Source organism: Vulpes lagopus, chromosome 8 (genome assembly GCF_018345385.1).
Source record: "Vulpes lagopus strain Blue_001 chromosome 8, ASM1834538v1, whole genome shotgun sequence".
NCBI classification, from domain to species: domain Eukaryota; kingdom Metazoa; phylum Chordata; class Mammalia; order Carnivora; family Canidae; genus Vulpes; species Vulpes lagopus.
The window spans coordinates 27891277-27908093 of NC_054831.1; the positions used below are offsets into that span (position 1 = coordinate 27891277).

The 16817-nt window shown below is 37.5% G+C and overlaps 1 protein-coding gene across 1 annotated transcript in view; it reads right to left on the minus strand.

Annotated features, from left to right (window-relative positions):
* Window positions 1–16817, minus strand: part of GALNTL6 (polypeptide N-acetylgalactosaminyltransferase like 6) — a 1140566-nt gene that overhangs the window by 84880 nt on the left and 1038869 nt on the right. Inside the window, exon 9 of the mRNA XM_041767135.1 lies at window positions 5318–5425. Coding sequence (XP_041623069.1) covers window positions 5318–5425 — 108 coding nt within the window. The remainder of the gene's footprint in view (window positions 1–5317; window positions 5426–16817) is intronic.

Consider the following 16817-nt stretch of genomic DNA (forward strand, 5'->3'; position numbering starts at 1 on the left):
ACTAAATGCATAAGGTGAAAAACATTTATAACCTGGGTGTAGATCACAATGTGGCCTATAGGATCATTACATATTATCTATTGATATAGAACATATATTGCTATGTATTAAATAATGCTAGATGCGATACATGAGATATACTTCCTCTTCTGTAAAACCATAATCACAGTGATAACGTTATGATATTCACAAAATAGTTTATAAATAAGTATATAAGACACAGATCTCATTCCATAGCGAGTTTAGTTATGTTTATTTAACTCTGTGCTCATCCTCATGATATTCAGATTATTACATATAGATTGCTGGACTGTGTGGAGGCTACCTGGCTGTCATAATCAGGGCCATTAGTTATGAGAAGTTAAAGTTTGGGGCACCTGAGTGGCTCAGTCGATTAAGTGGTTGCCTTCAGCTCAGCTCATGATCCCAGGGTCTTGGGATGGAGTCCTCCAGTGTCTGGTTCCCTGATCAGAAAGGAGTCTGCTTCTCCATCTCCCTCTGGTCCCCTCGCTCATGGAGTATGTGTTCTCTCTCCTCTCTCTCTCTCTCTCTCAAACAAATACATAAACTCTTTTTAAAAAAAAGAAGTTAAAGTTTATGTTTATCTTGTTCATCATTCATGCTTCCAGGGTCTAGCACAGTACCTGGCATGATAAATACTTTTTTTTCCCTCAGAAGTGGACATTTATTGTTATAGAAAATCCAATTTTTGTGGGTTATCAGAATTCTAGATGGGAAGTCTTTGCAAATCTCCAGATATCTGGCTTTCCCTAAACTCCTGTAAGGCAGTCACTTCTCACCCTCCTTATCTAAAACCAATCTGAGCATTTTGCCCTTTCCCTTTCCTCACGTCCCTATCTTTGTACTGATATGATTTTTTCTTAGAAGCCATGATGAAAACCTCATGGTCATGTTTGACCTCTATCCCACTATATACTCTGGCAAATCAATAAAAACCTTTTAGGACATTTTCTTTTACAAATACTTCTTTCATTCAAAATCTTATTTTCCTTAGTCTTTCTCCCACTTACTATTTACTTGTTGGTTGACTTGATTCACCCCTTTTATTTTCATCCTGGCATTTCCTGCTCAAAACTATGAGTATCTCCCCACAGCCTATAAGAAAAAATACACCCTGGTCTCACATGGGGTCCTTCAGAGTCTGTCTCCAGTGGACCTTCCTGTTTTAGCTCCTTAGGTTCCAAACACAATCTTTTCTTACTGTCTGTGCCTGCTTTTTCCTATAGGTGGGAGCAGAGGCTGGAGCCCCTGCCCTTCTGCTCCAGTTGTCCCTGGCTTGAAGTCACCAAGCCTCCCAATAAGGAAAAGTATGGTGGGAAGGTTAGGTCTTGGACAGATAGATCTCAGTCCACCATCCCAGCTCTCTCAGTTGACATTTACCCTTCTCCCTTCTAATGTGAGTTACATTTTCAAGTGCTACAGACCATCCTGTGCACTCAGATTTTTAGGGGGTTTGACTTCTTTCTTTTCATAGCTTTATCTTGAAACTTTGATGATGGTTGCCATAAAATGCAAGATGAGATTTTAGAAGAGAAAATATGATTAATACTGTGTCAGTGGCAAGCCACAAAAGTCCCCTGATTTGTGTTCTATCGCATCCCTTGCGAACTTAAGAGTGAGGGTCGGTTCCGATTTTGTGTCCCATGCTCCTTTGGAGCTAGGGAGGACAGCCCTGCTCACAGTGCAGGGCTGCCCTCCACTGGCTTGGGATCCTCCTGGGAAACTCCTTCGGATAAAGTTGCCTCCCTGGGGGGCACTCTTGTGCTGCAATCAGATAGTGTGTTTATCCGTGAGTGAGGGCTCTGCACCTCCATCATGTCGCTTCTCCTAGAGCTACTGATCTCAGGTCCAAAGGCTCTGCTTGTCCTCAAATACACTAACATTCACAGAGAAGTCTGTGAAGTGCCAGTATTGCTGCTCTTTCAGCAGAGTGTGTGGTTTAGTTCACAACCCATCAGAATGAAGCGTCTCCTTGGAATCTTCCACCCATCTGCCACCTGGGGTTGTGTAGAGGCTCCGTGAGCCTTTCGTAGAGGAGCTGCTCACTCTTCTGTGATGAAGACAGTGTCATCTCCAGCAAGGGACAACGGTCACTACAGCCCTGGGGGATTTCTAGTCTCCCTACAATACTAGGGATTAGCATACCTTTCCTCAGGGACTGGCAGTTTGTTCCTGGTGAAAAGGTACCACAAAAATGCCCAGTGTACAAACATTGGACCAGGAGCTGATTCAGTGAAATATCTAATTTTATTCATGATGAGTGACTACTCAGATTCCCAGATGAAAGTGGATTCTAAGTCTCTATATTCTGGATTTTTGCATTTTATGGGAACTGACATAGGGATGCTAATTTTTATTTTTGCCAAATTAGGGCATTAATAAAATTCTATCTTGTATTCTGTCATAAAAAAGAAAACAAGTCTAGGATTGCTGCATAAAAAGATATTATTAAATTGAGTATATGGAGCTTTGTGACTCTTATTTTTCTCAGTTCACTGAGGCTGGGTGAAAACTGGCCCGGGAATTGGCTCTGGTCGCTGGTCCTGAGTTTGGGAACCACTATTCTGTTAAATATGTTCATTTTATTGGCTATCCTTGCAGGTCCTCTTTCAGTTCAACAGCTGTGGCACCCTTCCCCCTCCCCCTCCTTCTATCTATACATATCTTTACAATATGTTTGAACAGTTACTTATTGTCCTGTATCATCCTCTGATGGTTTCATCTATGGCTATCTTGTTTCTTCCAACCAGACCGTAATACTAGGTAAACAGAAGGTACTAATTTTTTGAATTTATTTCTATAGTGCACACTGGTATGCTGTTTAAAGGACTGCAGCCTATTCACACACGTGAGTTTGTATGTGTGTGTTTGGAAGTCGACTGGAATTCTCAGTTTACATAGGTACCTAAATAAAAGGTGCACATTTTTGAAAAATTAAATGAGCTTTGTAAAATAAGAAAACAAACCTTTGGAGTAAAATCTCCATCTTCTACATTTCCTAATGACGCTAGGTAGAGATAAACTACCTATTGAACAAACATGGCCCTGCATCTGAAGCACCTTTAAAGTCTCTCATCATTTTTGATGATTTAGTAACCAGTAGAGGGTAGCAGGTAGTTGAGTGTCTCCCACAAAAATCAGAATTGTTTTTCATTTTAATATATTTTTTATTTAAAATATCATAAAACGTTCCTTAGACTGACAGTTGAGTTTCAATATTTATGACTTTCTGATTGCTCTAGCAGTTTAGAAAAAAAAAACTAAAAATGAGCCCTCAAGTAAAATTTAAATGGAAAAGATTAAAATTCAGAATTATGGACTTTTTCTCGTTTGAATGAACACTCACTTTTTGCGGGGAATTTTATGTGCCAGCCCTAGTTTTCCTATATTTGACAGTCCTTGAAAAAGTACTTAATTTCTTTCTTGGAAATATACAAAGAGTTTTATTTTTTGAAGATATACCCTCTGGACCAGCATAACTTTCCCCTCCAGGTTGTATACTCTAATTTTGACTACAAACCAAGTACACATTCCATCCATCAGGCAAATGGATGATGCATGTTGGGGCACAAACCAGGCACATTTGAGTGGGTAACAGGGACAAGTGACATTATTTTTAGAGTAGTTTAACCTGCTATGATTTATGATGTCCACATGGCTGATTTATGATATGTGCTCAAATTGTACCCTTTAGTGAATTCTCATTTTTCTGAATGAACTTGGAGATTCATAAGTGTTAAGTCTTATGACAAAATTGAATCATATGTCCTTACCCAAGAGTCAGTTCTTTAATTGCTTTGGATTTTGTGATTTTTTTTTTTTCAAAGGGCATAATTTTACTATGCTCTCAATTAGTACTTTACTCAGCTACTCAATGGAGGATGCTATTAATCTTTGGGTTGGTAATATGACTATTTCCCTTCAAGGTGTATGTGAAGTAACTTCATGACTATTAACTCAAACTGTTATAAAAGAGATTATGGATATGGCTTGAGGAAATGGACAGTGTTGACACTCTCAGAAAGGGAATAAGAAAAATAAGACTCCTCTTTCTCCAAAAAGATTTACTAGAAATGAAAATTTTTTTATACTTTACTGAAATGTTTAAGTTTTATTAGACAAACCTGTAGCATTTTCTAGTCTTAGTTTTTCCTGATTAATTAATTCTTTTAGCAAGTATTTGTTGCGTGCCTACCAAGACTTGTTCTAGGTGTCGGGAGTGTAGTAGCAATAAAACAGAGAAAACACTCTGCCTTTGTGTGATTGATATTCTAATGAAACCCGATGAACTAGTTCATATTTTAAAGGAGCTTGTGAGCTTATTGAGCTTCATATAAAAGACTCAAATAGTTATATATTGCAGCCTTACCAGTAAAAGAGCAAAAATGAATAATTCAGGATTAGATTCCTAGGAGAACACTGTGAGAAGGGATGTGGCAAAACAACCTTTTAATCTAGATTTTGCATCTCTGTAGTGGTAGGTACATACTGTGGTGAATACAACTAACCCAGCTGTAAAGAAAGTCACAGGGAAAGCAGAAATTGTTAGGATTATTTCAAGAAGGCATTGTGACTTTCTCCTAAATATATTTGAAAACATTCTAAAATGCAGAAGAAAAAGGTATCTTTCATTTAGCCTGTGAAATAGGTTTTATTTGAAATAGGATCTGAAAAAAAACCACCTTGCAACTGGTCAGATTTGGGATTTTGAGGATGGGGTAAAATTTTAGGCAGAGCTGGCCCTAGCTGCAAATGAGAAGGCTGAGTTTGGGCAACCACTTCTCCCCATCTTGTATTTACCCCTTTCTCCATTTGACTTGTTAAATATCATGTTATACTTTATCAAAGGGAGGGGCAGGAGTACTGGACATTCATTCTGAAGACTTGGGCTTAAATGCCTCTTCTGCCATTTATCATTCATTTGAGCATGAATAACCCACCTTGCCAAGCCCTAGTTTTCATCTACAAAATAAGGATAAGAATATCAATCTCAGAAGGTATGGGTAAAGATTAAATGTAATGTATGTGAAAGTGCTTTGAAATAATTAAAAACAAGAATTAGCATTAGTAGTTAATACTTCCTTAAGGAATGGAAATAAAACTCTGAGGAACACAAACTGTTTATATACTAAAGCCTGTCAAACGGCGTGGCAAGTGGTGGAGTTTTTCTTTTGGTTGTTTCTATCAGACTGTGCCTGTAGCCTGCAGCACAAATTATACCATGTATGTATAAGGTGGCTTAGTTTGCCTACAGGAAGCCATATCAAGCCCAACTTATTCTGATCCCATTACTCACTCTTGCCAGGCTGGTCCCAGATGGAACTTTATAAGGGACGTACTTCCTGTAGATATGACCAACTCTGGAACACGGGACATCAAACATTTCTCCTCCACACATCCAAACCTAGAGAAAGGAAATTTAAAAGTATAAGGAAAGAGAACAGCACACTTCATATAAAAGAGGAATTATTAGTAAGATTCATTAAAAAATCTGAGAATCACTCAAAGTCTCTAAATTAATGATTTCTATTTATCATAAAAGGTTAACTAAGGAAAAAAACCTCACATTTTTCAAAACCTAGATTCAGATTCATAACAGTGTAGAACCAATGTACTAGTTCAGTAAAATCTAATTTCCATAGACAGCACATTGGCATTTTTTTTATCCTAGTAGAATTTGTTCACAAATATTGCATTGCACTGACATTTAATGCCTAGACATCTTCTTATTTATATAGCTATTTGTTTTGACAATCTTGTGAAAGCATTTGAAGAAATAGCATTGGAATTTAAATGTCAATTCAAAATTTTAAAATACAAAAAATGGAATTTAAAAAATAGGGGAATGAATCAAGGAATGCCGATATATCCATATATCCATAGTTTAAGTGACATCTAGATTCTGAAGCTTTCAATAGAGCTCACCTTAAAAACTGTTGTTGCTTTCTGATTTCTCCTACCCTTAATCTTTTCTTAGGCACAGAAAGTGATTGGTTATTGATGTGGACTCAAGATATATTAAACTCAGTATATATTGTGAAATGCTGTACTTATATATGTTAACAAAAATTAATTGGTTATTTTTTGTCATGACTACACACTTAGACACACACTTAATCACGGTTTTATGTGACAGAGTACTTAACTATCAAAGGAAAAATTATGAAAACAAAATCCAGGCTTCCTATGTGCTAGATTTTTAGCTATTTTCATTTCAAGAAAAAGATTGAAAAGAGCTAGATACTATAATGGTTAGTTTGTGTCATTTGGCTGTACTTCATTGCCCAGATTTTTGGTCAAACATCATTCTGGTTGTTTCAATGGAGGTGCTTTTGGGATGAGATTAACATTTTTAAAAAGATTTTATTTATTTATTCATGAGACACACACACACACAGAGAGAGAGAGAGAGAGAGAGAGAGAGAGCTCTGAGAGAGAGAGAGGAAGAGACACAGGCAGAGGGAGCAACAGGCTCCATGAAGGAACCCCGAGGTGGAACTCGATCCCAGGTCTCCAGGATCATGTCCTGGGCCCAAGGGGGTGCTAAACTGCTGAGCCACCCGGGCTGCCAGAGATTGACATTTAAATTTGACTTTTGAATAAAACATTACATTCTCTGTAATGTCGGTGTGCCCCACCCAATCAGTTGAAGACCTTACTGGAACAAAGGCTGATTCCTTCTAGCAAGAAAGGATTCTGCTAGCTGATTGTCCGTGAACTTGAACTGTAGCTCTTCCCTGGGTCTTCGGTTTGCCAGTCTTCCCACCAGATTTTGGTCTCACCAGGTCTCTTCAATCACAAGAACCAGTTCCTTAATATAAATCTCTCTCACTTAATATATACATATGCTGTTGGTTCTGTTTCTCTGGAGAACCCTGACTAATACAGATATACAGCTTGTTTTAAAGTGTAATACTGCAAGAGAGAAAGATACTTATGTCTTAACTTATATTTGCTTTCAACTTCTTTCACTAAGAGGAATGACACCCCAAGTGAAACCAGAAAATAAATAGTGATTAGGGTGATAGAAGTCCAAGGGGAAGCCAATTCGATTACTAAAACAATACTCAGTTGCTCTAAATGAATTCAAGACCACTAGGGCTATCAATTTCAACTTAATGGGATATTTATTGATCTTTTGAATCAAGACATCAGAAGTCTGCATAGATGATATGAAGCTTGTAAGGGCAGTGAACATTCTAAATGATAGTACCAACATCTAGAAAAGTCTTGAGAGACTGGAGCTATATTAGATTAAACATAAAAAGGGGAAAAAATAAGATGTTTGTATCTAAAAATATCAACCCTCCAGAACAGGAATGAGGTGGAAAAAGACTGAGTGGCATAACATACACATTACCAGCATAATATGGAGAGTTTGAGGAGTAAGGGTCTGAATCTATCTTTCTGAAGTCTTATGCTAATTTTGGGGGAAATATTTTATATTCCCTTCTAAAAAGAATTACCAAAGTGAGAAAGGGATGAAAATTGTTTTAGGAGAAGTAGCGAAAAAAACTGGAGATACATAGTCTTGATAAGATTCAGAAAAACCCTTTTCAAGTATTTGAAGATCTTAGTATTTGTAAGAGATTTCGGTAGAACCCCAAGGAGTTGGGATTAGTAGGATAGAGCCATAAAAAGATAGATTTCAATTCAGGGGAAGGAAGAACTTTCTAATAGAATGATTAAAGATAAAATGGATTTCCTGACTCACTAATTGTGTTGAAATCTGTAGTAGATGACACTTTGGAGATAAGTATTTAACTTTGAGTGGACCATTGGCCTAGCTGATATTTTAAGGTAATTCTTCTTTTTAAAAGGTAATTCTAATAAGAGTTATGAGTGTGTACTGTGCCCCTTTCCACTTAATGCTCACAACTCAGTGATAGACTTTACTATTTCTCCAATTATATAGGTGGGGAAGTGGCAGTCTAGAGTCTGAGTAGCTTGCCCAAAGTCATATAACTGATCACCCACAGAACAGAGATTTGAATCCTAGTAGTCTAACTCCAGCACCCATAAGTTTTTTTTTTCCTTTTATTATTTTTTTATTTTTTTTAATTAATTTTTATTGGTGTTCAATTTACCAACATACAGAAAAACACCCAGTGCTCATCCCGTCAAGTGTCCACCTCAGTGCCCGTCACCCATTCCCCTCCAACACCCGCCCTCCTCCCCTTCCACCACCCCTAGTTCGTTTCCCCGAGTTAGGAGTCTTTATGTTCTGTCTCCCTTCCTGATATTTCCCAACATTTCTTTTCCCTTCCTTTATATTCCCTTTCACTATTATTCATATTCCCCTAATGAATGAGAACATACACTGTTTGTCCTTCTCCGATTGACTTATTTCACTCAGCATAATACCCTCCAGTTCCATCCACGTTGAAGCAAATGGTGGGTATTTGTCGTTTCTAATTGCTGAGTAATATTCCATTGTATACATAAACCACAGCTTCTTTATCCATTCATCTTTCGATGGACACTGAGGCTCCTTCCACAGTTTGGCTATTGTGGCCATCAGCACCCATAAGTTTAATCAATATACTATCTATAGTCAGCAAACTTTGTCTGTAAATGTCATAGTAAATACTTTGGGCTTTTCAGGTCATATGGTCTTTCTTGCAAAAGCAACTCTAGCACAGTTGGCTTTATTTCAATAAAAAGGCAAAGGGCCATGGTTTGCTGGCCACCATTCTGTGTGTCACAAAGTTCTTTCAAATGCTGAAATTCAGTGATTTTAAGATAATATATGCAGGACATTGATTATCCAAACCAGATTCTAAGATAATATATGCAGGACATTGATTATCCAAAACCAGATGCCATAATATCTCACATTGCACATACTCCTCCATAATGTAATCTTGGTACCTGTCTTGTACTTGTTTGATACGATTTCAGATTCACTGTTTAGGACTTAAGTGAAATTGTTTTAATCCACTTGTTTATGATAAAGACCAAAAAAGAGGTTGTTTTAGAGATAAATTTGTTTTGATATAAGAATGAATTAAATGGTGTCAGGATATCATCATCTCATCTGTTCTCACAGAAAAGGGCTCAGTAGTTCAGCTGCTGAGGGGCCCCAGTGGGCACATATGAATAAAAGCATGTGAAGAGGCAATGTGGCAAGGTGCCATTTTGGCTATAAATACCCAGAGTTTGTGAGGACAGAGACTGTTCAGTTTGGCCAAGGCAATTCTTTGCTGATCTAAAAATCACTCTCCTATTACTTTGGGGCAATTAGGTCCTGCCACAGTAAAGGAGACTCTTTCCCCAGCAGTGGCTAAAGTAAAGCCCTGCAGCAGCCCCTGGAAGATCTTCTTGCCCATCAGCACTGGCACCCTTATCCTCTGGCAATGTGCTCCGGTTAACAGGGGACTTTTACTTTTGCACTGGCTGCTGGATGTCAGCCCAAGGTTGGCTAAGCCATCTCTTCTAAAAAGGTACACCTCAACTAAATTAGGACTTTATTACTTTCATCTTCTCTTGCCGAGAACAATAGTATGATTAATCTATCATTGATTTGGAGTATGCTATTTCTTTATTGACTCATTAAGAGATATTATCCTGTATGCTATTTGGCTTGTGGAGTTCCTGCAGTGAACCTGTGTTAAATAAATTCCTGGCAAAGACAGCTGATTTTGGGATGCTTACAGGATGGTCCACTCTAATAACTGTCCCCCCGCCCCGCCCACCACTATTCCGACATTTTAAATTAAATTATAGTGAATGTAGTTATTTGAGAGATTATTTCCTTTTATTATTTTTGTATTTTAAAGAGGTGCAATTTGGAAGTAATATACAACAGATAAAGGAGAAGGCAGTGGGAGGGCAGAGAATGTTAGATAGTCCTGCATATAATCCAATGCCAGTTTTTGTTGGTCAAGGGCAAACAAGTGTCAAGGCAAAGAAGCCTTTTAAAAAATATATTTATTTGAAAGAGAGAGAGAGAATGAATAGGATGGGTAGAGAGAGAGAAGGAGACAGACTCTCCAGCAAGATCCTTGCTGAGTGGGGAACCCCACATGGGGCTCAATCACATGACCCTGAGATCACGACCTGGGCTGAAACCAAGTCTGATGTCCCCTGGCAAAGAAACTTTCTTGTCATATTATCATATTATTTGAAAGATACTGATTTGTTGGCATGTGCGTTTATTTTTCATGAGAAAAGATGGCATATTATTCTCATCAGTTGTTGGAGGTGAGCCAGTCTCTCTTGCAGGACTAGGAAGGGTCCCTAAGAGGTAGGGATAAGGCTTGGACAATTCCTTACATTCTCTGGACTTAATTTACTTTTTGGTTCAGGTGGGCTTCTAGAACAGTTAGAAAGCAAGCAGAAGTGGACTAAATACTTCTTATGAAAGATCTTGCCAGAGTGAGAACTGCCGCAATAGAAAGTTAAATAAATCATTATTACTTCTTTCCTTTCTAAGATATGTCAAATAACCTAATTAGACACACAGAAATGAAATTCTAACTCATTCTTTTCGATACAGTTTTTAAAGATATCTGCATCAGTTTTCTCTTGATGTGTAACCAATTACAAGTGTAATGGCTGAAACAACACTGATTTATTATGATTTTGTGGTTCTGTGGGTCAGAAGTCCATGTGGGCTCTGCCGAATTCTCTGCCCAAAGCCTCACAGGGCTGAAATCGAAGTGGCTGCTGAGTGGAGCTCTTTCCTGGAGCCTCTCAGGAAGAATCTGCTTCCAAGCTCATTTAGTTTGTTGGCAGGATTCAGTTCCTTGCAGTTGTATGACTGGAACCCCCATTTTCTTGCTGGCAGGTGACCAGGGACTGGTGTTCCTGGCCCTGTGAACCCTCCAGCTCATTGATGGTTAACCTCCCTCACACAGAATAGTTTTTACACTATAAATCTCTCTGACTTCTTTTGCTACCAGCTGGAGAAAAAGTTGGGCTTTTAAAAGGCTCATGCAATAAGGTTAAACCCTTCAGGACCACAGTCCTATTTTATTTTATTTTAAAGATTTTTATTTATTTATTCATGAGAGACACAGGCAGAGGGAGAAGCAGGCTCCATGCAGGGAGCCTGACGTGGGACTCGATCCCGGGAACCCTGGGATCAGGCCCTGAGATGAAGGCAGACACTCAACCACTGAGCTACCCAGGTGTCCCACCGTAGTCTTATCTTAAGGTGAGCTGATTAGCAACTTTAATTACATTCGCCAAATCTCCTTTGCACAGTTATGTAACCTAATTATGGAGTAAACCAAGGGAGAGAGTCATCTTAGAATTCTTCCTACTAATCTCCCGTGAATTAAAATTCGTGTCCTCTCCTGAGAGCCTACTCCTATTCTTAAAATTTTTCCTTATATTCGAGTTCAGGAAACTTCTGTTCAGATTTTCTTTTATGCTAGGTTCAGTGTTAAAGAAACTATAGAATTCTAAAATTTATTTCTCCCTGTTGCTGCTGGGACCACTTAGAAACATACATCTGAATATATCATGGCTCCATTTAGAATCCTTCAGCGTTTGCTACTGTTACGAGGGTCAGTTTACAACTTCTTCTTCTTCTCTTTAAATATTTTATTTATTTATGAGAGAGAGAGAGAGAGAGAGAGAGAGAGAGAGAGAGAGAGAAAGAGAGGGAGAAGCAGGCTCCCTGTGGGGAGCCTGATGTGGGACTCAATCCTAGGACCCTGGAATCATGCATGACCTCAGCCAAAGGCAGACGCTCAATTGCTTAGCCACCCAGGTGCCCCAGATTACAACTTCTCTTGGGAGTCTCCAAGGTCTTGCTTATCTCACCCTTGCTTCTGTGTCCCTCACCCTTTTTCTCCTATCCCTAGTTTCTCCAATCCCTACAGGAACTCCCCCACTCCACACATCCTCTTTCTGGGCTATTTTTCGTTCCTTAGGAAACATTGAGTTTCTCTCAGGGCTTGCGGCCATAAATCTTTATCTCTAAAAGAATTAATTCACCCTCCCCCTTCCTCTGCCCTTCTCTCCTATCTCATGCCCATTTCCTACTTCTGTTCCAGATTTCAGCTTTACCATCACAACTGAGCCCCTAGATTTGGTTGGCACTCCTGTTTTATGCTGTCTCTCCATCCTGTACTTCTCTCTCCCATAATTCATTAATTGAGTCAGTAAACAAATATGTATTGAGTGTTTACTATATGCTGGCCTTATTCACCATGCTGGGGCCATATGAGGGATCAGTTCCATGTTCTGAATAGTTTTGTTCAAGTCGAGACAGCAATTGTAATGAAAGGATTTGTGTGTTTGTATAATGATTTGCTTAGTGTTTGTCTCCCCTCACTAGACTAAAAGTTCCATGACAATTTTACTCAGTGCATCTCCAGCTACTGGTCAAGGGCTTAGTACATAATAAATAATAAGTATTTATTGAATAGTTGAGTCTGATCATTTCAGTTATACTTATACTTTTATTTATGCAGGAGCCCTAAAGCCTTTCCAATATATTGTTGCTTCTTATAATGTCAGGGCCAAATTGCTTTTTACTCTAAGTACATCAAGTCAATTGTCTCTAGACTTAGAGGGTTTTTTGTTTGTTTTATTTTTTTTAGTCTAATACTAAGGACATCACCAAACACTTCTTTATTTTGTTCAATCTTCCAATAGCCATGCCTATTTCAGTAGAAGCATGTGTATCCCGACACGCTAGAGAGATGTGTTTAGGTGACAGTGTGACAATATATTTCTTTAGGAAAGTGCACCTGTTGTGGCATTTATCAAATTCTTTATCTGCTCTGAAATATGTGGCTTATATTTTTAAAAGACATTCCCTGGATAGTATCATGTGATGATTTCTTAAAAAAACAAAACAAAACAAAACAAACCAAAGCTATGGCATTGTCATGCTCAAGTATCTAATTCTTGGAGAATATGTTTTAAATTTACAAATACTGTCATCCTTTGACAACATAAATATTTAAAATCCATGTTATTTTACTCATGAATGAGCACAGAGCATTTTTTTTCATAATCTAGTTCAAATTGACTGAATAATTGAATGCTTGCCTTATTTTTAAAAAGTCACTTTTCGCAATCAGCCACAAACTGGAATTTAGACATAGAGAATGTTAAATTAAATGGAATCATAAAATTATGCCGGTCATATGAAATATGAAATTAGTTTCAGTAAGGAATTGATTATCAGAAGGATAGCAAGGGAATATTATTATCAGGTAAAAGGTGAAACATAATATACTATATGGAAATGATGATCTAAATTCTCAAAAAAAATTTTTAAAGAGTTTATTCACTCCAAAACCTCCCATCTCTTTGATCTTATTTCTTACTCTTCTTTTCATCTTTCTTTCTCTGCTTAAGCCATTTTGGCTTCTTTTCTGTCCCTCCAACATGCCAGATACCTTGGGGCATTTGTTCTGGCAGTTCCCTCTGTGTGAAATTGTCTTCCAATCTCCACATGGCTAAATTCCCCATCACTTTCAAGTCTCAGCTCCAAATCCTCATGCCCCAAACACTCTCTCATCCTGCACCCAGTATCAACCTTCTCTGTTCTGTTCTCATAGTCCTTACCACCTTCTCACTCAGGAGATAACTCCTAGATTTCCTAGGTTATTACTTGTCTGCACATCTCTTCCTAATGAAGGCAGGAGTCTGTGTCTTTTGTTGAGTGAGGTATCCCAAGCACCTGGGACGATGCCTGACAAGTTGTTTTACTGTAATTATTTATAGAATAAATAAATGGACTATTGGTTTACTAATATAAAATGAGGTTACTCCCAGACAACTGAGTTATTTAATGAGAACACACCATGTAGCTGCCATTAAAAACAGAAGCCGTGATCTTTAGCATAGTCAAATATAAATTTCAAGGTAACAAGGTATCTTGAGCTTTTCTTCATTCATATGGGGATTATTGTAAAATAAGGTGTGGCTAATGTTAAAAATACAGCATATTATGTATACATAAGTAATTACATTTCTGGACCTGTAAAATAACCTTCTAACTTTATGGTATGTCTTGTGTGGGCTAAGTTTGAAAAATTCTTAAGATTAGATAATCTACCACTTTACCATCTATCTAGAAATTAAGATGTTAATTTTTTTAAAGATGTTAATTTTTTAACGTAAAAAGCTATGGTGCACAGACACCGAAGAGAGCCATGCCTGTTATCAAGCTATTCTTCTGGGCTACATGGTGTAAAAACTGCACTTTTGGTTGAACTTGATCTAAGGGAGATGCACCCATATACACCATTGCTTTGCTTTATTCTTAGAAACTTGGTCTTTAGGGTTATTCTTTGAGAACAGGGGACCTTGACCTTTTTTGACCTGACCCCTATTTTCTATTTGTCGATCAGTATATAACAAAAGCAGAAATTGGAAAATGTATCTACAGTCTTCATCAGGACATGGTCATATCTAGTCTCAGGGGAAAAGCCCTCATTTCTTGAACCATCTGCTTAGGATTTTTTCTAAGTAAGAAATGCTTTATGTCAGTATTAAAAAAAAGATTGTACCCAAACTACCTTGCACTTAATGAGCTCTTTTTCATAAATTTTGTTTATTTATTCATGAGAGACACACAGAGAGGCAGAGACACAGGCAGAGGGTGAAGCAGGCTCCATGCAGGGAGCCTGATGTGGGACCCGATCCCCGGTCTCCAGGATCATGCCCTGGGCTGAAGGCGGCGCTAAACTGCGGAGCCACCCTGGCTGCCCACTTAATGAGCTTTAAGAGGTCTAGGCAGAGGTAGCAGGGCTTCAGAGGGTACCTTGTTCAGATCATTGCTTTGGAGATGCAGTGTTCATATTTTGCATTAATGCTTAGCAGTCGTAAAAACAGTGATTAAGGTGGAGACCAGAACAAAAAAATCCAGATATGTCACTTATTGATTTCTTCAAAACGTTAAGTCTTGGGGAAGAAAGTACAAATTTGAACATCTTCAGAGTGCTTTTTTGGGTAAAATATTATGGTTTTGGACATAATCCCTCATTTCCCTTAACTCATTATTCTACAGCTTAGAGGGTACATTAGAGGCAAAATGTTTGCTTTTTTTTTTTTTAAAAAAAGATTTTGTTTATTCATTTGAGAGTGAGTGTGCATGCATACATGTGCATGGGCAAGAATAAGCAGGGGTAGGGAGGGGCAGAGGGAGAGGAAGAGAGAATCCTAAGCAGATTCCCCACTGAGCCTGGAGCCTGACCTAGGGCTCGATCTCGTGACCCTGAGATCATGACCTGAGTTGAAACCAAGAGTCAGATGTTCAATCAACTGAGCCACCCAGGTGCCCCAAAGTGTTTGTCTCCAGATTTGGGAGTCTATTGCTTAAATTTTCTGGATTTATCATCTGCTAAAAATAAATATAAGTTCTTTAAAAACTTAAAATTGGTTTAATATATTAGAACAACTTTTTCTTTTTGGAACTATCCAAATATGTGCGTCTCCTTTGCCTCTCAGTTGGGCTATCAGTCATACTGCCTTCCTAATGGCAGAGGCAGGAACATGGCTCAGGCCTTGCTAACTGAACTTCTTCCTTGAGGTTTCATTATATTGGAACTACTACTCTGGTAATGAAGCAGAAAATGAAAGCTGGAGAGCTTCCAGAGGCCACGTCTGAGGGGTGGAAGGAAAGTCTGTTGGAGTGAGTGAAGCTGACAGAGAGAAACAAAAGGGAAAAATGAAAAGAAATGGTTCTACAGTATTTGAGGCCTTATTTCCAGGCCTCCCAGAGGCTCCCCCATTTCTTTGACTTTTTTTCTTTTTCTTTCTCTTTTTTTTTTTTTTTTTCTGAGAACTACTAATTATTAACTGTACTGAATACAAGTCTCTTGAGGGAAATTTTGTAAGAAAAGGAACACTGTATTTTAGGGATCTGCCAATCCAGTTGACTCACTAAGTCAATTTTAAAAGGATTGATTATAATTTAATATATATATCTCACTATAAATATATATCTATTTTTGTTTTTTTCAAGTTTTTATTTAAATTCTAGTTAGTTAACATAGTGTCATATTGGTTATATGGAATTTAGTGATTTATCACTTACATATAACTCCCAGTGCTCATCATTACAAGTGCCTTCCTTAATGCCCATCACCAATCACCACATTCCCTGCCCACCTTCCCTTCATCAACCCTCAGTTTATTTTCTATATTTTAGAGTCTATTATGGTTTGCCTCCCTCTCATTTTCTCCTCTATCCCTTAAGTTCATCTGTTTTGTTTCTTAAATTCAGCATATGAGTGAAATCACATGGTATTTGTCTTTCGCTAACTTGTTTACTTAGTATAACATACTCTAGCTCCATCTACATTGTTGCAAATGGCAAGGTTTTATTTTTTTTGTTTTTAAAAATTTTTTTTAAAATAAAATTTTTAAAAATTTCCTTTTTTTTTAAAAAATTTTTTTTTTTTTAAAAATTTTTTAAAAAAAAAATTTTTTTTTTTAATTTAATTTTTCCTTTGGGTTTTTAAATTTTTTTGGGGGGGGGTTTTTTTTTTTTTTGGGGCCCCCCCTTTTTTTTTTTTCCTTTTTCCATTTTTAAATTTTTAAGGGTTTTTTTTAACTTTCCAAAATTTTTTTTTTTTTTTTTTTAATTTTTTAAAAAAGGGGAAAATTTTTAAAAAAAAAAAAACCCCCTTTTTTTTTTTTTTTTTTTTTTTTGGGAAAAAAAATTTTTTTTTTTTAGGGGTTTTTTAAGGAAAGGAAACCGGGGTTTTTTTTCCCCCCCCCCCAAAAATTTTTTTTTTTTTTTTTTTTTTTTAAAAATTTTAACCCAAAAAAAAATTTTTTTTTTTTTTTTTTGGGGGTTTTTTTTTTTTTCCCGGGGGGGGAAA